This window comes from Poecilia mexicana, unplaced genomic scaffold (assembly GCF_051168715.1).
Source record: "Poecilia mexicana isolate PSO_F unplaced genomic scaffold, ASM5116871v1 scaffold_4, whole genome shotgun sequence".
In the NCBI taxonomy this organism is placed as follows: Eukaryota; Metazoa; Chordata; class Actinopteri; order Cyprinodontiformes; family Poeciliidae; genus Poecilia; species Poecilia mexicana.
This window is the reverse complement of record NW_028263373.1, coordinates 19035074-19058891: the sequence shown is the minus strand read 5'-3', so window position 1 is coordinate 19058891 and position 23818 is coordinate 19035074. Positions and strand designations below refer to the sequence as shown.

The 23818-nt window shown below is 39.1% G+C and overlaps 1 protein-coding gene across 1 annotated transcript in view; it reads left to right on the top strand.

The window, feature by feature from the left end:
• zc3h3 (zinc finger CCCH-type containing 3) overlaps window positions 1-23818 on the top strand; it is a 58276-nt gene that overhangs the window by 10136 nt on the left and 24322 nt on the right. The window contains exon 4 of the mRNA XM_014989297.2: window positions 19494-19644. Coding sequence (XP_014844783.2) covers window positions 19494-19644 — 151 coding nt within the window. The remainder of the gene's footprint in view (window positions 1-19493; window positions 19645-23818) is intronic.

The following is a 23818-nucleotide window of genomic DNA, read 5'->3' as shown; positions in this document are numbered from 1 at the left end:
TGTACAGCAGCAGCTATTACATGTCCCTGCTGACTGATTATTTAAAAAAAAATCCTTGCAGCCAGTGTGTTCTAAGTCTGTGACTTGTGCAACTCCTCACTGTTTCCTTTTTTGACTTTGTCTTGGCTCAGCAGCCATTTGTTTATTTTTGCTTGTTTATTTGCATCACTCTCTGGTTCACACTTGATCCAGTTTCTCCCACTTTTCCTTCACACTGCGACCACTTGTCCTGTAGTCTGGTTTCACTGACTCACTGTCCCACATTTACACTCCCGTGCATGTCCGTGCACATTCTCACACACAGACTGAGCCAGCCTACAGAGGACTAATACAGCTCTGTTGAACCAGTTGCACACGACTCCAGTTGCTGTGTGCATGCTTAAAGCATCGCTGTATTGTATCAGACCTGCATAAGTCGATTAATTTTGATCATTTGTGTGAATGATGGTTCCATCAGCTGTTTTTTGGCATGGGGTTCTCTAAATGCCATTCCTGGTCGTATTATCGGTTGGTCGAAAACACTCGCACACATTCTGCTCATTCCTGCTCACTTTCTCAGGCTCTCTGTGTCAAACAGGTGGAGGTCTGCCTTCTCTTTCTGGCCACGGCCGTCGCCCACTTCCTTTCTCTTTGTGTCTGTCACCATTTGTCTCTCTCGCACATGCTCCCCATGACATGTGCGCCCCCACACACGCGACAAACCACATATTCAGTTTGGTAACATTGCCGTAATGATTTAAGGACGAACAGCAGTTGTCTCTGCAGACAGAGGGTGTGCAAACTTTTTTTTTTTTCTGGTTTCTTTACATTTTGAACTTTCACACATTACTGTGGATGCGTAATGGAGCACAAACTTCTGCATGCATTAATCCTGGAGGCTCTTATGTTGCATGAATGATTCTGTTTCTCATGTAAGATGATGTGTTGTGCTGGATGGGCTTAGTATAGCTCTCTGCGGTGGTGCACTGTAACATTTGGCATTTTGATTAACCTCTCAAGACTCAAGGGGCCATGCATGCCAGTGATCCGAACACTGCACCTTCTCAACTGTGTCTGAGGTCTCTCCGCCTCCTCTGAGCGGCTATCAAACTGTCAGCTGGCCATAATTAAAATTTGACTCATTTGAGCTCAACACGCTGTTCTTCCACTGTGCACCAACTCTGTTGCACTGGGGTGAAGTTCTTAACTTGAATAATTTTCTCAAAAAATATCTGTCGTTTGGCATTTATAGTTTTTATTTCACCATTTAATCTGTGTTTTTTTTTTTTTTTTTGACTGAACTCCCCGATCATCTTATGTGTCTTCAAGAGGGGAAAGATCATGCGTGTTGAGGGGGGTGGCCGGCATGTGTTGAAATGTGTAATCAATACTATTGAGTACAGAAACTTGACCCTGAGATGATAGTGACTCGTTCCCAGTTAAGGAGGTAAATGTTTTCTTGGTATCCAGAGGAGTGGCCCACAAGTCAAGCTGTCCGAATAAATCAGAAACCTAACAGGACGCAGGCAGAGGCCTCTAATTATTTGAGAACACATGGCAGGCAACATGTGTCGCTTATTGGTAAATGGCTCAGCTGCCAAGAACTTCCCATTACTGGACTGGCGGATCCACAGTTCCTCAAAATTGTCATCACTGAACATCTTCTGCCTGCATCCTGCAATTAATTATTTAATTAATTAATTAAGTGCTTAATTTAATAAACGAAAGCGTTCAATTAAGAACTTGATCCACTTTGCTGTTGTATTTTACCTCTGAGCTTTCTTCCCCTTGTGATGTAGCCCATTACTGCAATTTCTGTGTCATATTTTTGTTTGTTTTTGTTTTTTCAACAACAGCTAATCTAGTGGTAGAATCTTATTCTATATACATTATATAGAATAATAATACCTCAAGATCGTTTGTACGCTTCCTTCATTTTACACTTTTAATTTTAATAGTAAATGCAGACATGCGCAGACACAAAGATTTTGGTAAGGTCACCCATCCCCAGCTGTTGCAAACAAAAACAGACTGATTAGACACAAAACATGAAACTGGTTAATAGTTTTATAAATTCAAAAAATAAATGGTGATTATGAAATCATTTACTATTTAGAACTTCTGTGTAGGTGGTACTTATTACATGAAGATGTGTGTGTTTGTTCTGGTAATGGGGAGGGGAAAGTCAGAGGCCATTCGTTGCTGCTTCATAAATCTCTACCTTTTGTCAGCTGGAGGGCCTGCTGATATCGGTGCCCGGCCCCTATCCCTGCGACCCTGTGACAGTAAACCAATCTGAGCAAGCTCTCCTCCATATGTCTTCACACACTGACGTGTTTCCATAATAATCATCTGGAGGGGGGGGTGGACGTTTACGTGGGAAGACGGTCTAAAGAGCTCCTGGCATTTTATTCTTGTTCCACACATCAAGTGCTTATAAGCACTAACAACGTGATTCAAGATCAGTAAGTTCATATACTTTTGAGGAAGCCCTCTAGAAAAAAGCTGCTCAATTAATATTTACAATTGAGAGGAAAGTGCTTAAGAAATTGAAGAAACAAACTAAAAAGTGCCTCTGGGTTAGTTATTTGCACATTATATAAACACTCCATTTTATTATAGTATTCAAGTTGCAGCTGATCTGCCTGCAATAACAAGTAAAGCTAAATGGAATTAAAATTGTAACAAATTCTAATAAAAAAAAAATAAAAAAAAAAACTGCAATGCAGCCATCAGAGTAAATGCATTTAATCCTCCACTGAACTATAAAGTTTCATACATCTAATTCAGTCTCACTTATTATAATAGTCTCTCTGACTGGATCATCCCAGCTATCTTGAGCTGTGTGACTGAGGTTCCTGTTTGGTCACAATACAATTCAGGCGTAAAAATTGCTCTTTAAACTAATGAGTGAAGTTTTTAACAGGATACACAAACTGTATAAAATTTCAAAACTAATGCCAACAATGCGTGCGCTGCATGCGTTGGAGCCAACTCTTGTGTAGGTACTGTGGAACCAAACTATGATCAGCACTGCCTGGTTATAAACAACAACGCGTCAACCTCCAGGCAAATTAACAGGAGTCTTCTAGTTACCTGATCATGTTAAGTATTGAAATTATTCCAGAAACTGCGCCTTGAAATTGTAGCACGTCTTAACTGTAGCTTGCAGCTGATGACTTGTTAACAACTTTACAGGAACAAAAAGGGCAAGGAGTGTGTGTAATGTTGCATAACTGGGTTTCATTTCACTTCAGTGGCCCGAAATACAACAGAATTTAAACAGCTTCAAGTTTTATTCAGATACGATTCTTGAGTCTTCTTCAGTGGAACATCTTTGGCTATTCTACCGCTCAGTATGTTAAAAAGGTTGTAATTATTAGTAACATGTAGAATTGTGCAGATCTTTTCTGTTTCTTTTCATCACATATTTTCTGATAAGATTATGTCGTCACAATACAGCCACTCTACAACAATATGTGTTATTTTAGCTGATTGTCCAGACTCTCAGCTAATGAAGTATAAATGAGGTACAGACCCACCTTAGCCTTACTATTTCATAACTTCTTTTGTGACCCTGATTTAGTTGCATGTCCTCCAATAACTCTCCGTCTCCACCTGGCTCTCCACTCAAGCCACAGAGCCAGGCTGTGGGTCATGCCCCCAGCCTGCAAAGAAACCTGATGTGTTGTGACTTTTTTACACTTATGTTGTTCAGTATATTTGCATGATAAGTGACTGATTACAATTATATGTTAAGCATAATTTACATGATGATTATTATTATTATATTGAATATGATTGTATACAATTACAAAGGCGAAGTGAAATATATTTCAGTGTAAGACATGATTTATTTGAATAGAGGAAGTCTTTTATTTTGAAGAATGCTTAAGGATCTGTTACTGTTTAGTCACTATCTTGCTTTGTTGATTTTTGCTTGGTTACGAGCAGTTGTTGTTGCTGTTGTTCTGTTTTTATCGGCTGAAGCCCTTTTTTTCCTCTTCAATAAATACTGAACAAAAGGGTTCAGTAAAGGAAATACGAGCCTCCGTCTTGTTTGAGAAGAAGCTTTACTCCGCTACATGATGCTTCATCATCTTGAGCTTTTTCTTTTCCCTGCCTTTCCAACTTTCCATTTCTGTCATGCTGGCCTGGACATCTGAACCCCTTTTGGTCCCCTACCACTGCTATTCCGGTCTTGGTCAGTTATTCCCTGAACCCCACTGACTGCTTTCCTATCAGAGCTCTGGTCCCATCCTTCCAAGTATCTTAGTAACAGTGGTTACCACTTGTTATGTTTTTTTTGTTTTGTTTTGGGGAGGTGCGGGGGGGGGGGGATTGTATCAGTTTATGTAGTTTTCCTTCTCTTGAGAAAAGTTGGGTTTTTGTGTCTTTTGAAGCCACTTCTGTATTTGAGTAGTCCCTCCCAACCTTTATTGGCATTTGAACCTCCTAAATTTGATTCTCCAGCTCGCCTCTACATGTATGACCGTTTTGTTTACAAGCAGACTGATTGCCTTCCAAAGCCAACCATAACCTTCCTTCAGATGTCCTCCAGCTGGAACCATTAGAGACAGTAATATTAGACCTAAGCAACAGGTAATTAAGCCAGACAAACCTGACCAGTCTTGACTGATGAATCAATGTCTTCCCAAACTGTCTTGATTTGCTTTTCCATGACCTGGATTTATGCCAAAAACAAATTATGTTATATTCAGTAATATAACAGATAATGATAAATAAGTAGATTCTACTACATTTTAATTTGAGCCAGGTAAGTTTGGACACTTGACTAAATCAAACACAAAAACACTTTGGAGCATGACGTGGTGAACAAATATGTAAAAAAAACAAAAAGAAAAACATTCTTCATAAAAGTTACATGCTGCAGCTTTAAGAGCATAATCATTTATGTACATATTGTTGACAACTTCGAATTTACCATTGACATGTGTATCCACCTAAACTCATAGCCTGGGCAAAACAAACATTAAACATCGCTCCATATTTTCAGTCTTTCAGTTAATGGGGGTCTTAGGTTAGAATTTATCACAATAAATCATACATAACTCTTGTCATATAATCTCTTGAAAACGACAAGCGTTAATATAATTACCCGTTCCCAGCACCTGTTGGTCTGTCACATGAAATTTTAACAAAATCCACAGGTTTCTTATTGCAAGTGTGAAAAAAAAACAGGTAACTATAAAAGAGTGTGAATATTTGCAATGCACCAGAAATTAATTATGTTCTTGTTCTTCCTTTGGTTCCTGTAGGATTTTTTAAAAGGATATCTGACATAAGTCACTTTAAATTCCAGTGCAGTAACATTGAAGTGATTGAGTTTTAGATGTGATTGCCCTTTCCGTTAATCATTGGGCAATGGAGAAATATAAATCTGGTTTACTCTTCTCTATTCCATCAGCACAATTAAGTTTTTTTTTGTTTGTCTCTCCATTTAATCTGTAGTAGTCTGCTCCTCCCTTCGGGGCCCATGTTAGATTTGTTTGTGGTACTTATTTAATAATGGATGATTGTTTGTGTTTGTCAGTCAAAACACTTTAAGGCAGCTGCTAATTCCTGCAAGGCTTTATTGATTAACCATGTTGGGTGCAGATTGTTTTATAGCCAGATAGGAGCAGAGGATCCCCCTCCAATCATTCCGCTTCCAAGCACCTTCAGGGCCTGCTCCTCTTGTCGGGAGTTCTTCCTTTTCTCTGGTTGAATAATTAATGTTCCGCCTATTTAATTAGCTAGATTTGCTCTAAACAGAAGCAGAGTAATTGAGTCTACTGCTCTTTTTTGTGTGACTGTTGAATGCACAGAGAAGCGGCTCACTCCCCTGCTGAATGCTGCTCCTAAGATTTACTCCTGCTCTCTGACATGGCTGTCAGTGAGATGGCATTAGCACTGGTGGCATTTGTGGTAGTAGAATAACCACTCTACTACCACTTCCAGCGCTGGATGCTGAAGTTTCCCGCCAGCAGGGTTGGCATGGAGAGCCGAGCTGAGAGCTGCAGATGTCATGTTAACAGCTACCATGGGCCAGAACAATAAAAAAATGTTGATCTGCTTAAACAGCTAAACACAACACTGTTGCATTTATGACATTTAGATTGAACCATTGCCACAGTGACTTATTTTATCTTCTGATATGATGACCCTGCATTGCATTACACATCAACTTAGAACTGAAATATTACAACCAAGATAATCTTTTTTGCCTAATTATAATTTTAAACAATGCTTCTGTAAAAGTATGCAGAGTATATTCATCCTATTTTGCGGTCTTCCCTCTTTCAATAATGATTTGATATGTTTATCGTGCTTCAATAGTTCTGGAACTTCAGATATAAATAAATTTTTATTATGACTTAATAGGTCACTTAACTAACTGAACATCCTGTTCATCAGTTTTCAGCCAAGTGTAAAATGACCAGGATGATGGTCTCAACATGTGTCGTTCATTGCAACAGAGGATAGCCTGTGCAAGACCCAGGGCTAACTGAAGTGAGTTCATGTTCCTTCTTACCAAGAGCAACTTGGAAACCCAAGCAAAGAGCTGGAGAATGTTTCTAGCTAGAGGTTGTCAAGGTTTTCCCCCTCCTTGGTCTGATCCTCTTTAACAATAGAGAGACGATCAGAATTCTGTAGCCAATCTCTGGTTTTGGTAAACCTGTTCAAGAAGATCTTACTCTTTCTGACACCCTGCCTTCAGCAGGTGATCACAATGCTCCTGCATTATCCTGTGTACAATCTTTTGGTTTTTGGACGGAAAAGTAGTTAACTCAGCTGACTCGCAGTTCCGCCAGGTGTTTGCTAATTGGTAATCGGAGGAGTTGCGGGGAAGTGTCGACGTCTGGGGCAGAAGCTTGGTTGGGTAAATATGCAGCAAATTGTATAAGCAAGTATGTAGCGACCCCTGAAATGGCTGCCACAGGAGATTAAAAGATTCCTAAAACATGCATAAAAGAATCAAAGCAACACTCCAGATGTCTTTGATATGAATGATATAAAGCTCAAAAAAGTTTATTTTGCATAATCTCCCTTGCACCCCCTTCTTCCTTTAAGAGCTATAACAAGACATAACTAGATAAAATATCTTTACTTGCCTTCCTGCTATTTGATATCATCAGTTGTTTTTATTAGGAACAGTTTGGCAACATATCAGTCAGTTCTGTTTAAAGCCATCGTGTATATTTATCAATCTCAATGTGTGCTTATAAAATCTCACTCTAAACACTTGCATGTGCCAAAAAAACTAAATCTGGAACTGAAGTTTGTGCATTCAAGAGCCACAGAGACACAACTGTGTCTTGTTTTATGTTATTCCACATGACATAAGTGGAGTAAATTTAAACAAATTTTACAGTTACAGATAGGAGAGCAAAGGCCGACCTGGCAACCTGGCAGGTTAACTCCGGTTTAGCTGTTGGCTGTTTGTAAAACTTCAATTGGAAGCACTGGTCAGTTACAGAAGAAGAGCGCTGAGGATTCTGTTGCAGGAAAGTCAGGAGGTCTGGTCTGTGCTGTTAGTTCTCAGGTCCTGAGTAGATCAGGATGTACAGCCAGGTCCAAGATTCATATACTCAGTGTACATATCCACATACACCAGCAGAAACTGCCTTTCGGATCTCTGCCAAAGAGGCGGCAGAGGGGTCTCTGAGCGTTGTTTCTGCTGGATCAGCAACTTTATGGTGATGAACTTTTGTCTTTTGCTTCAAGTAGAACAATAGCTTGTCTTGTGAAATTAAAACTGATCTTAATTTAGCATGAGCTTTTTTTTTTTTTAATCCAATGTACCAGCCTAATGTAATGAAGAAAACCAAAGCCTAATTTGTTTTCTTTATTACTTTTAAAACAATAATTTGTCAACACATGAAATTGTGTGTAATAGTTGTAGTATGTCTCTCATTAAAAATTTAAAATGTGATTTCATGCTAATTCTATGAGTCAAATTTTTTATGTAAAACATAAAATTATGGTAATATAATTCATTTTCTTTGAGAAACGGACGCCACAAGCTTAAACCGGGAGATGTCCGAGACAATGATTTAGGTGTTCGCTATAGCTTTGGCTATCTCATCTTCATATTTTCATAAAAATATGAAACACATTAAATGTCCATTTCTGTGAGAAATACTTGTTCAGCTCACAATAGGGAAATCAACATGAAGTTAAATCCACTAACTTGCCATCATCAGCGTGTAAATGAACCCTTTGAGATTTCAATTGGAGACATAAAGGAATTTATAAATAAAATGTATTATTATTGTTATTAAAGAGAGCTTACAGACCTTTATCTGTTGCACTAAGCTTATTAACAGGAATCATTACACCAACAACAAATCTGTCAGCTAAGATGATGGTAAGGATTGTGAAACTTTTTCAGGAAGAAAAATGTGACTAAGGATGTTGGTTGTTCCAAGTTTGAACAGCCAAATTCCAACGCCAGAGAGACAGACCTCGATAGTTATTGTCCCAACTATCGAGGTGTGTTCCCTCGATAGTTGGAACAATAATAAGAGTAAGCCAAATTTGTCCGCCCCTTTGCAGACTATGATGTGGCCTGGTATTGTCCCAGACCATAACATCCCAACAATTTCCAGATCCATAACATGTCTCGATGGAGTTTTCTTCATTTTTCTCTGCTGGAGATGTTTTTATCTACCTCAGCTACCCGAGGTACTGTGGTCCCAACCATCCATTCTAATGAAACCTTCTAACTAGTGTTGTTCTGTTCAACTTACCAATGAAAACGAAGTATCTTGGAGGCTTGAGATGGCTTAAAAATCTAAAATTAAAAATCTAAAATTAAGAACAGTAGTAATGAGGATATTAAAAAACCCATATGTGGTTGGTAATTTCTTTATTGCTTTGACAGGAGTCCTGTATTCAACACTTATATTGATGGCTAAAGACAGCAATTAGGTTTACTTCTTAAGTAATCCTAACCATGTGAAGTGATTGATAAACTTAATCAATCACATCACTCTGTGGGTGAAAGTAAAAGTCGAATTAGAGTTTTAAATGATAGGTAAACCAAACAGATGCATCCTCATTTTATAACTGAGGCGAAACCTGTTATATGTTTTGGGCCTTGTTTAACTGTGCAGCCTTGGAGAAGACGGCAGCGACTCTATGAGTGAGTGCATTATTGATCTGGGGTAGTTCATTTTCTGCTGTTGGTGGTGAGTTGCTCTGGGGGAAATGGCTACTTTGTCTCCTGTCATTGTAGCTTCAGTGTTAAAAAGGAGTTTAAAAACAGAAGAATTGGGAGAAGAATGTCACATATCTTTCAATGTTCAGCGTATCATCAGTAAAGACCTACTCCATCACAGAAAAAAACCTCACACTTTATGTGGGATACACGTTTGTGTGTTTTCCCACGTACTTGTGTTAAATGTTGATATTGTGTGGGCTCTCTCCTGAAGCAGGCAGTATTGATCATTGACCATTTATTGTCCTTTGCTCCTTTGTGATTTGCTCTCTTGAAAGTGGTTAATTTGTCTCCTGTCCACAGTTCTCCTATGTCTGTGTGTGCGTGGACCTGTGATGTGTGTGTGTGTGTGTGTGGGTAGTTGTGTGTGTGTGTGTGTGGGTAGTTTGTGTCGTGTCATTGGGGGGGGGGAGCTTAGTTGTTAAATACTTCACTCTGTCTCTGCAGAGACACAAGCAGATATTATTGATCATCTTGTTCGATGGCGGTAATGCTGGACTCATTATCCAAACGGCCGTCATTAATAATGTAAACTCCAATTTAGAGAAAGAAAATTAAACTTAGTGTTTAAACATGGGAATACAAGAAAATCAAATTGTTTGTTAGGCTGTGAGCCATCGGACAAAATATAGTGTAGACACATCAGGTGTTTCTGTTTGTTTCACCTTGTTAACAATCCTCCTCGGACATGTAACAACTGAAATAAAACGCTGCCTAGAGACCAATGAAGAACAAAAAGACCAAGTTACTAAATGTAAATGCAGATACTCGTACATGGCATGTATTAAAAGTGAATGAGCATCATGATTGATGAGCAAGATTCAATAAAAATGTCAACCACATAATATCTTGCATTTCTTATATTGTTTTTGAGAAAAGTGGACATTTATGTAATGCAATCCTGCTTTGCAGTGTTCAGTGTTTTTCAGACAAACTGAGTTAATAGATTACTGGTTAAACATCAGGAAGAACAGTCATCAATTGAAGGATAGTAAAGATAAAAATGGATTATATAGATGAAGGAAAACTGTGTGTTGGATCTGATCTGTTTCAAAAGTTTTTAGTCATTTTTAAGAAAGTACCTTGCTAACACTGACCAGAAATATAAAACAGAGAACATTCATTAGAAATTGTGACAGTGTTGTAGATTCTTATAAGGTCACCCTTTTTATGACCTTATGTGGTGATTCATGTAGCTTAAAAATATTATGAGAAGAAAAACATCTATGAATCTCGGTGTAATTTTCTGTTAGGCATCATAAGGTTGTTTTTTTTTTTTTTTGCTACATCCAGTCGTGCTATACTGTAGCCTGCTGTGACTTTGAAAGACCTTTCACTGTGTACATGGCTATGTACGTGTGTGCGCGTTGGATATTCATGCCAGCGGTTCAGCAGTAGTGTTTCTTCCTAGCAGATGCCCACTCCTCTTGGTTGTGATCAGCACTTTAGCGGACCGCTGCCAGCTCCCTCTGGGCCCAAAGGGACCAATTAGGCCCTGGCAGCTGCACCCAGAGTGCCACTGTGAAAAGAGGGGGCCATGAATGGGTGAGGATGCTACACAAGAGAAGGGCAAAAAGTGCTAAGGACACATATGTAGACATACAAGGTAACAACCCAGAGTTAATGCCATAAAGGCTTACTATTACAGCTAAAGTTGGTGAAGAGAAACAAGTAAATTACTGGAGAGAAAATTAGTTAGTAAGAAAAAGTCTAAAAGTACCCTGTTTATTCTTGGGCCGTTCTACTTACTGCTCTTCCACAGAATCGAGGGGTGGGGGGTGGGGGGGAGTGAAAGTGCTTTGACCTTAACACCCTTACCAAATTAGCACCCTGGCCGACCAGAGTCTTCCCCACCTTTTGTACCTATTGATCTTTAACCTGTGAACCCTCACTTTTCACCTCGGTAATGTCAGGAGCCTGACCTCCTCTCATAGATCTGATCAAGGCTAAGGGCCAAAGTGAACCATCAGTTCTTTAGTTATTCAAGCTAGTTCTTTTCATTACACCCAGACTCCGAGGTCAAATATCAGTCTCATTGACCTTGATCATCTGGAAATCTACACGTTTTGAACTATTTGACATGCAAACCTTTACATTAACACATGGAGGCCACATATTCTTAGTTCACACATGGTTTGAACTAGAGGTAGAACCCCCCCTAATGGTCCCTCAACATTCATAGTGGGCTTCCTGAGATAGTTCGGATTGGTTCAGAACCCCTCACTATTGAAGGTGTGACTGCATCTCATTTTCAGCGCTGCTCATGCTACTGCTTGCTGCTGGTCAGCTGGCCAAAAAGCTCCCTACAATTTTCACTTGGTTATTGGAAAGACAAATTTGACTATTTTGATATGGTCATGAAAACGTGGACACTTGTGGTACAGAAATGTTATTAGCATCACTTATAGCTCCAGTTAACTCAACACTGTCTTACAACAGTAGTAAAGTGCAGATTGCTTGTTTATCCTCTTATTACCTGAAATGTATAGCTTGCCAATGAGACAAATTAGGCATTAGACGGCATAAGAATTAACTTATGTTAATGCGGTAGACATATCATTATGGCTGTATTGAATGAGACCAGGAGCAGATTGTGGCGAATTTGCAACAATGGGGATAATAGCCGGCAGGCAGATGGTTCAGCTAAATAACAATTAATATGGTATTACTAGTGTAACTCTATTAAGAGCAGAACAGCTAGGAGACATTAAAAATGTGGAAGCTGGTAACGTAGCTACTATTAATTTTAGATTTTTGCTTAAGTCTGTCTTAAGAAAATAAATATAACTGTAGATAGACTTTACAGGTAATATTCAAAATATAATAATCAAAATATGGACTTTTTTAGTGGCAGTAGAAATAATTGTTACTTTCTTACTTTTTGTTTGAAGCAAAATCTGTTAGTTCAGATTATTTTGGGGGTTTTAATCTTCTTTCAGTTACAGTCCTGGAGGGAACAGTCTGTAAATACTTTTAGCGCAGCAGCATCCTCTGGTGTCTCCTTTCTCTCTTAACACTTTGACACATTCATGATGCCAGAGTGTCTCCCGTTGGCCTTGTACATCACGTCCTTGTCTCTCACCCTGTGGCTGAAACAGAAGTTGAGACTCGGTGTCCGACCGGCTGACTGGGGCTCATCACTCACTAACCCAAAAGAATCAGCAGCATGATGGATGTGCACCATTCTGGCGTCTGCGACCAGGAGCTCAGTTCTGCTTTAAATCTACACCGGTGATCCACCTCTGCTCTCTGTGTGTGTGGTGACTGACAAACTGCAGGATACAGCATGTGTCTTCAACCCATCACTCAGTATGATGGAGTCAAACCACCATCCTTTCTTTCTCAGTGTTGCTTCATTTCACTGCAACGGTCTCGTCAGCCAACATGTCCAAGCAAAAGTAATTTTCTGTTTGTAGCAACAAAAATTTCAACAAAGAAATCACACAGTGTCTCAGGACACCCAGGAGAGAATGTAATCCTGAGTGTTTTACCTTAAGTCTTATTACTTTGTTGACCAGATAGCAACAATTTGGCAAGGGAGAAACTGACTGCATTTAGATGCATGTTTTTTTTTTATTTGATCCATGTTGTTGTGACTTTGTGCTGAAAAGAATGTAAATCATTTAAAATTGGAAAATCTTTGGAAAATGTTTAGGCAAGCCGCTGCTTGGACTATTTCCAGATCCTTTCTTGATTTAAGTACCTAACTTTTACTTGCTTGTGAAGAATAGCTAATATTTTTGACAAAAGGCTGTTGGCATCCATACCTTATGAAAAATTCAGTTGCCAAAAAGTTTCTTTTTATATAGGATTCAAGAGCAATTTAACAAATAATAAAATAGAATTAATCAAGAATTCCCAAACTGTCTTGAAAAATCAGAAATTTGATTTTACTATTTTCCAAACCAATGTAAGAATTGAGATAAAATGCTGACATTTTTTTGTTCAGATAAAAAATATTGTAAATATTAACTTCTCTGAATCTCACATTTTGAAAGGAAAAAAATAGATCAGTCCGTTTGTCTGTCACTCTGTCAGGGGAGCATGTCGGTGGTCACTGCTGCCCCTGTCAGAGTTGTTTATTAGCTTAAAGTTCTTGCCATATTTCTCCCAGGGCAGAAGTTCACGTCCCTTGGGGAATATTGTCTTGTCCTTTAGAGATTCTCTCACTTAACCTCCAAGTGGCCCAACCTCTCAGAGACAAACACTTTATAAGCCACACTTATCCTTCCATTCACAAATACCTACACGCACACTCAGTGTGCTCACAAATAGATGCACTTGTAACTTATGTAATAATGATTGTGCCTAAGTGGACAAAGCGTTGGGCTCTTTTTCCTGATGTGTGTAATAGGATCTGCTGATTGACAGCCAGCGTCATCCTTTTGAGCAGGCATGACTTTTACATATGCGACACAAACATCATGGGACACAACTGGATGTGCTCGACAAGAACATAAAGTGAGGGAATGTTGATCAAGGTTAAAGATCTTGGCAGCTCTCGGGATCAGTTCGAGGTCAAGGTTTAGTTCACATGGAAGACATGTTTTCATCATGTCTTATTTACATTATTGATGTTCTTTATGGCTGCAGGAACATTCAATTGCTCTGGAAAAGCATATATAGAAGCTATTATTTAATTATTTATCAAGGATGTTGTCTCATCGCATATTCCTCAACATAAGGATATAAAAAAACTGTGTTTTTAATGTTTAGAGACAATGGTAGTAAAAGAGTTTACACTTTAATTAAATTTATAAATGATTGAACTTAAAATCAACTTATAATTTTTAAAGATTACGTATTTACTACAATGAAGAAACTATAGACTCTTCTCTTCTAATCCCTCAAAAGCTTTTTATCAATTGCTTTTTTGTCAGGGCTAACTTGTCTCCTCAGTTATTGGCACCACTCCTGTTAACACTTAGTACAACCTTATTTTGGCTATAGGATGGCACTTAGTCTTCTCATGTTACAATCAGCAAGGTTGGAGCATACAGAGAGGGAGCATTGACAATCTGTCTTTGTACAACTTCTCTAAATCCAGGTTGAACAACTTTTTCCACAGGAAGAGGCCATAAAAGAAAAAGTTTTCTTTTAAAGCAGATTATATTTATTAATAAACCTTATATATTGTTTTTTTAATGATTGTTTGCCAAATGTTGACTTTATAACTTACCATACTAATATCTAAAATTTTATATTTAATTAATATAATCTTTTACAAAATAACTTACAAAAGTGTGCAAGTTTAAGTATTTTGTGTTAGTTTAGATTCAATTTGTTGAACGTAAAATATTTGTATTTCTTAGGAACGTGTGTAATTTGTTTTCAATAACTTGACATGTTGGGCTGTTTTAAGATTCAGCTGAGATCCAAATGGATATATAGAAATATGCAAAATGGGAATTTTGTGTAACAGGTCCCCTTCAAAATGTACAAAACTTGTAACAAATTTTATATTCTCGCATTGATAATTTTATGCCAAAAAACGTGTCAGTACCCCAACTAACTTAAAACTTATATTAAACTCACAAAGACTGATCGTTTCTCTTCCTAGTTTCTATAAATTTTGTTTTGTGCAGCAACCCCTTACTGTTAATTTGAGTAGAGGGTTCCTCCTGCCCTCCTTTCCCTGGTCAGGCTGAAGTTTTCCAGGTCAGCTGGTGTCGTTTACAGCTTATGACTCCGCTATGATGATAGACGAGGCACAAGCGAATAGCCCTCCCGCACACACATGAGTTTTCACCCCCAACCATCACCCCCCTGTGAAGGGAGGTGACATGACATCACTATCACCCTGCTGGCTGGCATCATCTGCTCACTGCGAACGCCAGAGGTCTACAATTTCTGTGGGTGGCCTCATTGACCCAACAGTTTGTGCCCACTCATTTCTTCATGCACACATGGTTGTAGAGCCCTCAAGTATTCCTATAAAATCCTGAAGCAGATTCAGAAGACTAGGCACATTTTTTTTTTTTTGTTTAGTCGTAATTTATATATAAAGTTGTTTTTCCATGTTAGCTAACTTGCAGTCATGTGTTAATGTAGTCATGAAGCAAAGAGGAGCTTAACCATCTGGTAGTTATCGCATTTACACTGGGTGTCTGAATCAACTCATGTTTTTAGTATTCAGGAATAAATTAAGCTCATGTAAAGTATGACTTCACATGAGCGTTTAGTTTTAGAAATCCCTGACCTCTTAAAGCCTCATATTTTTCTAATAATTATATTTTACGTTTAGGGAACTTTGCAATCTGAGGAAATTATATGAGTGGGTGATTGACTGAGTAATGTGTAAAGCTCTTTGGAGTCCTCAGACTTGAGAAAGTGCTACACAATGTTGGATAACTGTCATTTCAGCAAAAACGTTGCTACAAAGTATTGACGAAAGGTGGCTAAATACGTTCTTTGTGTAAAAACACAAGCTTAAGCACCAATTCAGATATCCTGCTCCAATTTAAGAATGTGCAATAGCGCAAACATTGAATGCAACATGAGTAAGGGGATGTAGGCTTTTTAAGAACAAGGAATGAAGTTCTATGTCGGTATGGTTTGGCATTAAACTGTCCTGGCACCTCTAGATAGTGTGTCAAAAAGCGTCACTGAGTGTCAAACACGCAGAGATCATGTTATCATCCCTGTGCTGGCTCACACTGAGTTATTAAATCGTGGTAACTCCCTTGTTAAATCTGATGTTAGCATGACACGGCTGTCTTCTGTGAGAGCGCTGGAGCTGTGGGAGTCAGAAGATGAGCCCCAGGGGAGGGGAGCATGGAACGGCAGCAGGAACAGACACTGTCAATAACAAGATTTATTATCCATCAGCTTGTCCCAGGGAGGGGGCATGCAGAGACCGCTGTTTGCTGGAAGCAGCCGTCAGGTATGGAGGAGCAGACTTTGGGTAGATTCATAAGAGGATGGAGGATTGGATGTTCTGTGTTGTGACTTGTCAGCTGCCTCAGTCAGAGGGCTGAAGGATCAAGAGGTAGAACATTTCTCAAAACCTAGTCCACACCATTTAGTCAAGGCTCAGTCATCTTAGGGGTCTACGTTGTTCATCACATTCAGATCCATTCGTGTGATGCCCCATCTGTGGTTTTATGCTGACAAAACAGCCTTTAAGTGAGTGATTTTTTTTTTTAAGAGTTTTGACCAGATTTTAAGCTGGTTTAATGGAAGCGGATCAGCCCTGTAGTCATAGAGGAGACATGACAGAGAGTTGTGCAGGTTGTGGTTGTTTTATTTTAAATAAACCAGAATGCTGCCTCTACATTTTTACTGTAGAGCCAGCCATGTTTAGTAAAAAGTATAAATCTTCAGAAATGACAGTGATAAGATGAAAACTTGGAAACCAGCATAGTCTCAGAGTGTGTTTGTTAATAACAACCTACTCGTAAATCTAAAAAAATATAATAAATTAACTCCACTGTAGAAACTTTAACTTTTCACTGAGACTTTGCCACAAAACCTCCCATAAAGGGTTTAGTTTGAAAACGTTTTAAACCTACCGTTTATGTGAGCGAGATGGGAGACTGGTTGCAGACAGAGCGATGAGTGCATGGTGAGGCAGCGAGAGTAGATTATCTGTGGATTCACGGCAGTGCGTCAAGGAGAGATGGATGGGCGCCGTGCGAGCTGCATGCGTCTTCCTAGAGCCGAGCACCACTTGCAAGGCAGTCCACTGTCAAAGGTCTATTAAGGAAAGATTGAGACCCCAGGTGTGTGTGTGAGTGTGTTCACATGCTCATTGGTCATGGTCCTTCACTGGAAGATTGAGACCCCAGTGCTCCCAGAGCCACTCAACCAACACAACCTGCATTGGTTTACAATCAGTGCAGCACCGTCCATCCATCCATGTTCCCATACAAACACACACACGCACACACTCAAATATATATCAAAGGACAAACACTACCACCAGGTGCCATTAAGCAGCAGCTGTGGTGGAACAGCTGTGTGTCAGCATCCCGAACATGGTGACCATCATGCTGTTGGCAGCAAGGATTTAGAGACGGATTAAGGTCCAGGTTAGGGAAGCGACGGCGGGCGTGTACGAGGTTGCGGAGTGGGAATCATGGCAACACCTTTGACAAGCCCTATTTGTCATCTGACTGGGTGCGCAAATCACACTGACTGCAATACAGATGTGGGAGAAAAGTAACTTCAGGCTGGGCAGCTACTTCTCTAAAAACCAGCAGCACTGCGCTTGTTCTCTTCACTGTCCTTTCCTTTGCTGTGTTCTTCTTTGATAACGTAGCACTCAACCTTTAACCCTCACAATCTGTAGGATGGAATTTACTACATGGTCCCAATATTGGGGAAAAAAAATGTTTCCAGTAGGAGTGGGTGATTAAAGTTTTATCTGAACATTTTTTGGTAGTGCTGTGATAACGATAAAAGTGAATGTAAGAACTATTTATTACTTATTTTGTATGGCTGTAAATGCATATCTGCAATCTCTACTTTCTCAGTATTTGGCCTTTAATTTAGAACAGGTTTTTATTTCATCTGCTTAAGAGTGTGTGTTATGTTACTACTAACTGCTTCACAGTGGTTTCATTATGTTATATTTGCATATGTTAATTTAAAGGCTTCTTATGTGCTCACGTGTGAGCCTACGCTTTTTTTTCAGTGGATGTCTCAGCAGCTCTCATAACTCTGATTTGTTCTGAGCTAAATGTTTGCCTGAGATGGATTCTCCTGCTGATCCAGAGCTGCAACGCGGCTGACAAATGAAAATAACACCTGGGAGGGGAGGCAGAAGGTGTGAAAGTGGAAATCAGTGTATTGTTTGCTACTACAGCTTTGTAGTTCATGCTTTGCAATTGGACACTAATTAAAATGGTGTGGGTTATTAAAGACTTGTGCGAAAAAGATGATACAAAGTGAGCTTGTCATCAGATACATAAACTCATCTGTTATCCCTCTCTCACTCCTCCTACCGCTCTGTGGGCTTTGCTCATTAGGAAGACTGAGTGCTGTCTCTGCCATAGAGGCAGGGGGAAGAAGTGCACATGATGACATTTTGGGCAGTATGATTATTCTAATAAAAATGTGGTGCTAGTGATATACTCATACCACTTAAAATCTTATATTAATAACACAGAGATTTCATATTTTCTTCAGTTAAACCATCCTGGCTCTGTGGGAAGAAGCAATTGTCTCCTGATTAATGGTTGTGGCTCGCTTCATGGCTACCACTGCCATCATCAAGTGTTTGTGATAACTACCAAGGAGTCTTTACAATCTTCTCTGTAGTATTGTTTTAATTCAGCCATAATACTTCCCTTTACAATTGCCCTTTTAACGTCATCCAACATCATCTTGACTGGTTTTAAGTATGACTTTGACATGACCAATTCAAAACATTAATCTTTTTTTTTAACAATTTAGATGCGATCATTCTGATGAGCTCTTCTCTTAGCTTGCTTTTTAGCAACTTTTAAGTTGCTTAAAAGTTTAAGCAACTTAAAGCTAAAACAAATTGAATCCTAACCCTGTTGTTTCATTTGAACACAGTTCAGCGTCTTCTGTTGCCTGAAGAGTTAATAAAAGTTGTTGGCCACTGCTCAGGGTTTTGTATGAAGCATCAACTAGATGCAGCGAACAGCTTTGGCAACTGCAAAGAACAAAACCTTACCAACTTTTTATTTCAGACTTGAGTAGACACACTCTGCTCCTGCGACTCCTTCTGTCTTTTAAACTGATGTGAACAGGACCTCCGATTATCCACAATGTAAATTCAGTTCTTTGTGTGGGAGTGTCATCCAGGCAAGGCCTTCATAAAACAACATGATGGATATGCAGACAAATAAATAAATAAAAACACAAGCGCCCCTCTTTTTTTCCCCATTCCAATCGCTCTAGTCTTGTGCGTCTTCTCTGATGGATTTGTAAAAAGATATAACGAATGAGACTTAAAGTGAGAAGGAAGGAGGGAGGCTGGGCAGGAGGGATGAAGGCACAGCACAGAGAGACAGAACACATGATTTATTAGACTCATAAAAATTCTGCCTCTGTTATTCCCTTTCATTTTTATATGTGAAGCTTATTAAAGAGCACACCTGCCAGAGTCTTCAAACTTGTGTGTATGTGTGTGTGTGCGTGTGTGCGTGTGTGTGTGCGTGTGTGCGTGTGTGTGTGTGTGTGTGTGTGTGTGTGCGCGCGTGCGTGTGTGTTTGAAGTGATGTGAATGTGCATTTGTTGATATGCTGACTGGATAGATTTACCATGGCCTCTGTTTTGTGTGTGGTCAGACTCATCCATTCTTAATTACTGCTGTCCACAGACGCCGTCTCCACATCCCATCTAAGCCCTGCCTCCAAGCGAGTGTTTAGGACCCGCTACAAGATGGTGACCCATCCGGGCACAAGTGCTGTACACACCCCGCACTACAACACAGCGCTCTCCTGGCGAGCCAGGAAGATCCAGTCAGCCAGGTAATTTACGATAGCATTTGTTTTATTTTATCACAGGCATCAGCAGGAAGCATGGAAAGGGAAGGAAATTATTAGAGAATAAAATGTTGATATCAGTAAATTCCACCCACAATGGCTGGCTCTTCCTCCGTAAGTCATTATAGCACCACTTTTCTTTAACAATTAGTGGAGCTTTTATCTCTTATGCCATACTTCTTGATGTAAATCCCTCCATTTGTTAAATTCCAACTCTTTTCCAACAGCGAGTTATGTATGTTTTTGCTTGGTAGTCTTTCAGATATACCACTACAATTGTCTGTAACAGTTTTCACAATGGCTAAATGAGATCAAAATTTAGGCTTTGACTTGTCCCAGGATTTTCCATTTCTTCATTCTCAGCCCATTTTTGGCGGATTTGCAGATGTGTGTTTAGTCACAAAGATCTATATACCTGAGTATACTTGCATGACCTCAGGCAAGCAAAATCTCAAAATTTCCTGTTTCAGTGTCCTTATTTTTTACAGGCAGTCTCACATTTTACTTTGATAAGTAGTATACTTCCTATTGGATTGCATAATTGCAACCGAGCAGGTCCTGCTAAGGCAACACATCATCAAACCATGAGCCTTCCAGCTCCATGTTTCACAGTTCTTTTCTCTCAGTTCAGTATCTGGTTTGCACCAAACTGCTCCTCTGTTCTGGTGTCCAAAATAATTTAGTGTTAGACTCATCTGTCCAAAGAGGATTTTTCCTAGAAGTTATGGGGTCAAAAAACTTGCTAATTTCCCAGGCAACTTTAGGGTTTTAACAGCTCAATGATCTTTTCTTTACCAGGTTCCAGTTTTCTTTAAATCTAACCTCAACTGACCAGGAACACACAATACAAATTGCACCGTATAATTGTTTTTGAACAACCATAGAGTAAAAAGTTGGGCACACCAGACCTTGAAGGAGGATTTCTTGTCGAGCTGTGTGGAAGAAAGACCATGGCGTCATGTGTTATAAAGAGGAACAAGAAAAGGGCAAGTAAAATCTCAAAGGGGTTATAATGTAATTTTTACTTTTTGGTCCAACAGTAAAGATAATTTTGTGACATTTCACATAAATTTATTTTCTTACTGTTTTTATGGACTTTTCATATATTCCCAAGTTTTTGCAAATTGAGGTTTTCAGGGAAACTTCTCTCCAGCTCATATCTTTTGAAAAGGTTATATACCCAAATAAGAACTTGTGGATATTTTATTTTTGTTTGTTTAAAAAAGTTTATAATGGTACATTTTCACTAATTTTTATTAGTTTTTTATGCTGTCCAACCATGTTTTTGAAGGGGTAAGGGAGTTGCGGAAGTGGGGGAGGGGCCATTATTTTGTATAATCCAGATTTGGTGAGACAGAGAGGCCTGGAGCGTGGCTGGCCGCAGCCTCTGGTGACTTATTACTATTCATTTAGCTGCTGCAGTAAATATTGATTCATCAAGGGATTTTCAATTTGAGCCCGTTGACATGCTGTGAAATATCACCATGTGTGTACAATTGAGGAGAGAGATAGGAAGGGAGGGGGACAGGTCAGGTCCTCTGGGACGGGGTCCTCTTACTCGTTCATGTCTCAAGCTTATCTATCAGTTGAATTCCAAAGACCAGCAGCTCCTTTTATCAGTTTGATGCTATTGAGTGGTGCATGAGCTCATATTCGTTGCTCTTAACTACTGAGTGCTGCTCTTTATCTTTGGCCTATCACACCTACAGATCCTGGTCCACATAGGTCTTTAGCTCTTATCTCTGTTCATGCTCATCGCTGAACCACATACTGCTCTAAAAACTACAGCCTTAACCAGCAACTTAACACAAGGTCTAAATAGTTTTGACCTTACTGGAGACTCTGGACTTTTTATTTTGTCAGTTAAATATTAAATTAGATTTACATCTGATTTTGTCATTCATGTAAAGAAACTGGTATTCTTTACTGCAACCGTCAATCTGTAGAAATCCTAGATGTTTTAAGGATTCGATTAAGGACATCATAGTTTTCAGTGTCTTAATAAGCTGTAACTATTGCATAGCACAGAACAACCCCCAAACAAAAATCATACAGAGTTGTTTTTCCTCTAGGGTCATTTTTCTCAAACATATGTTTATGGTATGTTTAAACCTCCTGTTCACAGTAAAGGTTTTAGTTAGGAAAAAAAAAACTTGAGATTTTATCTGTACTTTCCAATGCAAAGTTTATAGAAAATCATTTGGGGGTTTCTTTGTATGGAGTGTGTTTTGTAGGTCTGTCTCCTTTTGAACTGAATGAAGAACACCACCTATGCTGACTTGTAGGTCATCTATACATGACATCAATCATTGACATGAATGGAACGAGCGCTCCAGAAGTGGAGGCACAGCTGGAGCCAGACAATGTGGGGCATGTCAGACGCTTGACACTGTGTGGGAACCAGTTTGGGGTTTGAATGGAGCAAATATGGAGGTGTCACTTGACCGGACCTGGGAGCAGATGCTGAGACCTGTGAGGGCCAGCCGGTTCATGTTCAAAGATTGGTGCAGCGGTTTCTGGGCCGCCGCCCACTACCCCTAAACATCATTAATAATAATAATAAATGCCTCTAAAAGGTCGTGCCCTCCCAGTTTTTTGTTGCGGTTATCTGAGCCGAGCTGTAACAATGCTAATTAGTCTAAAAACCTCTTCTCTTGTGAACGTTACATTACATGTTATATAAACAACAAGCAGGAAGCAACTCCAACGGCTGAATGGCTGTTTCAATTTAAAAACATCAATTTTCATATTTGGCCAAAATTTTTTAAAGGATTTTCTTGGCTCTGGTGGCCTTTTTTTAACTGAGTGGACATGGAAGTGGGTTGTTGGCAGTTGGCAACGATCAACAGGCCAGGATTCAAACCTGTGACTACTGGACTGAGTCCTCTATCCGTGCTTTGCCCCTCTGCCATTACTGCGTCTTTGGCCACAACTTTTAAATTGGACTTTTTCCGATTTAAAAGTCCAATAGACACCATCTATGTTCCAGTGTCAGCATGCAACAACATCCCCCAGACCTTGGATGTAGTCAAGTCAGGTAAAATGCAGCACTGTTGTTGCAGATTTTAAAAGTAAGGTATTGCCAGCTTACTTGCCAAATGCAGGTCCAGAGTTATCTTTAATGTCTGCATTGATATTATGCCACTGTGTTTAATTAGTCGACCAAATGTTTTCAGACGCAGTTATGAATCATTTGGGCTGATAGGCAAGTATCTTAGTCTGCTGCTGATCAACCTCTCAGGAAATATATGGCAACTCAAAGCCAAATCACATTGACTATGGGAAAAATTAATGAGACTTTTAACTTCTGCAGCAACGGGTTTCTACAATAACACTTTGGAACTCCATTAACTTGCAAATTAACAGCAGACCAAACAAGCTACTTGTAATGTTTTATTGACCCAAACTGATTTGTGTGTGAAAGCAGCCTAAAATCAACTAGATGTATAGTTTGACATCCATCTGCAATATAATTGCAATCTCATTGTTGGCACTTTAAGAACATTGATGGAACATAGTTTACAAGTGAAGATAGAGTTTAAGCATAACATTATGCATAAAAGTCTAAAAAACTTTTGCATTATACCTTTAGTTTGCCTATTCTGTCTGCAATGTTCTGTATAGAGAAAACAATTGAACAGACCCTCCTTATCAAAGTGATTTTTTTACTCGCATGAACGATAGCACATCAGCTATCAAATATCTTTCCTTTCTTTGTCTCTGTCTTTCTTTCTCTTCTTTTTACATGAAAGTATGTAGGAGCACTCTCTTAAGGAATGATCTTATTAGAATGAAAGCCTTTTTTCATTTTCTATTAAGCCGTTTTTTGGGGGAATTATTATATTTTGAGGCCAGGAAACGGGAACATCTTTTCTTTTGTGAGCACCTACCAATAATAAAGAGCCAAATAAGTCTCTTTTTTTAAGGGAAGCTAAATTGTACACCGAACAAAAAATGCATATAATAAAATATAACCATCGTCAAATTCACCACGTGGCTTTGTTTCATCTGGCTAATAGAATCAATTGTTGAACTATTATTATTTAAACTAACATAATTTATTACATGGAATTAAATGGAAATGAACACTGACATTTTTTTTTAGCTGATGAAGATTAAACTTTTTGAAATGTATCGTCCTCTCTGAGATGGGTGAAGT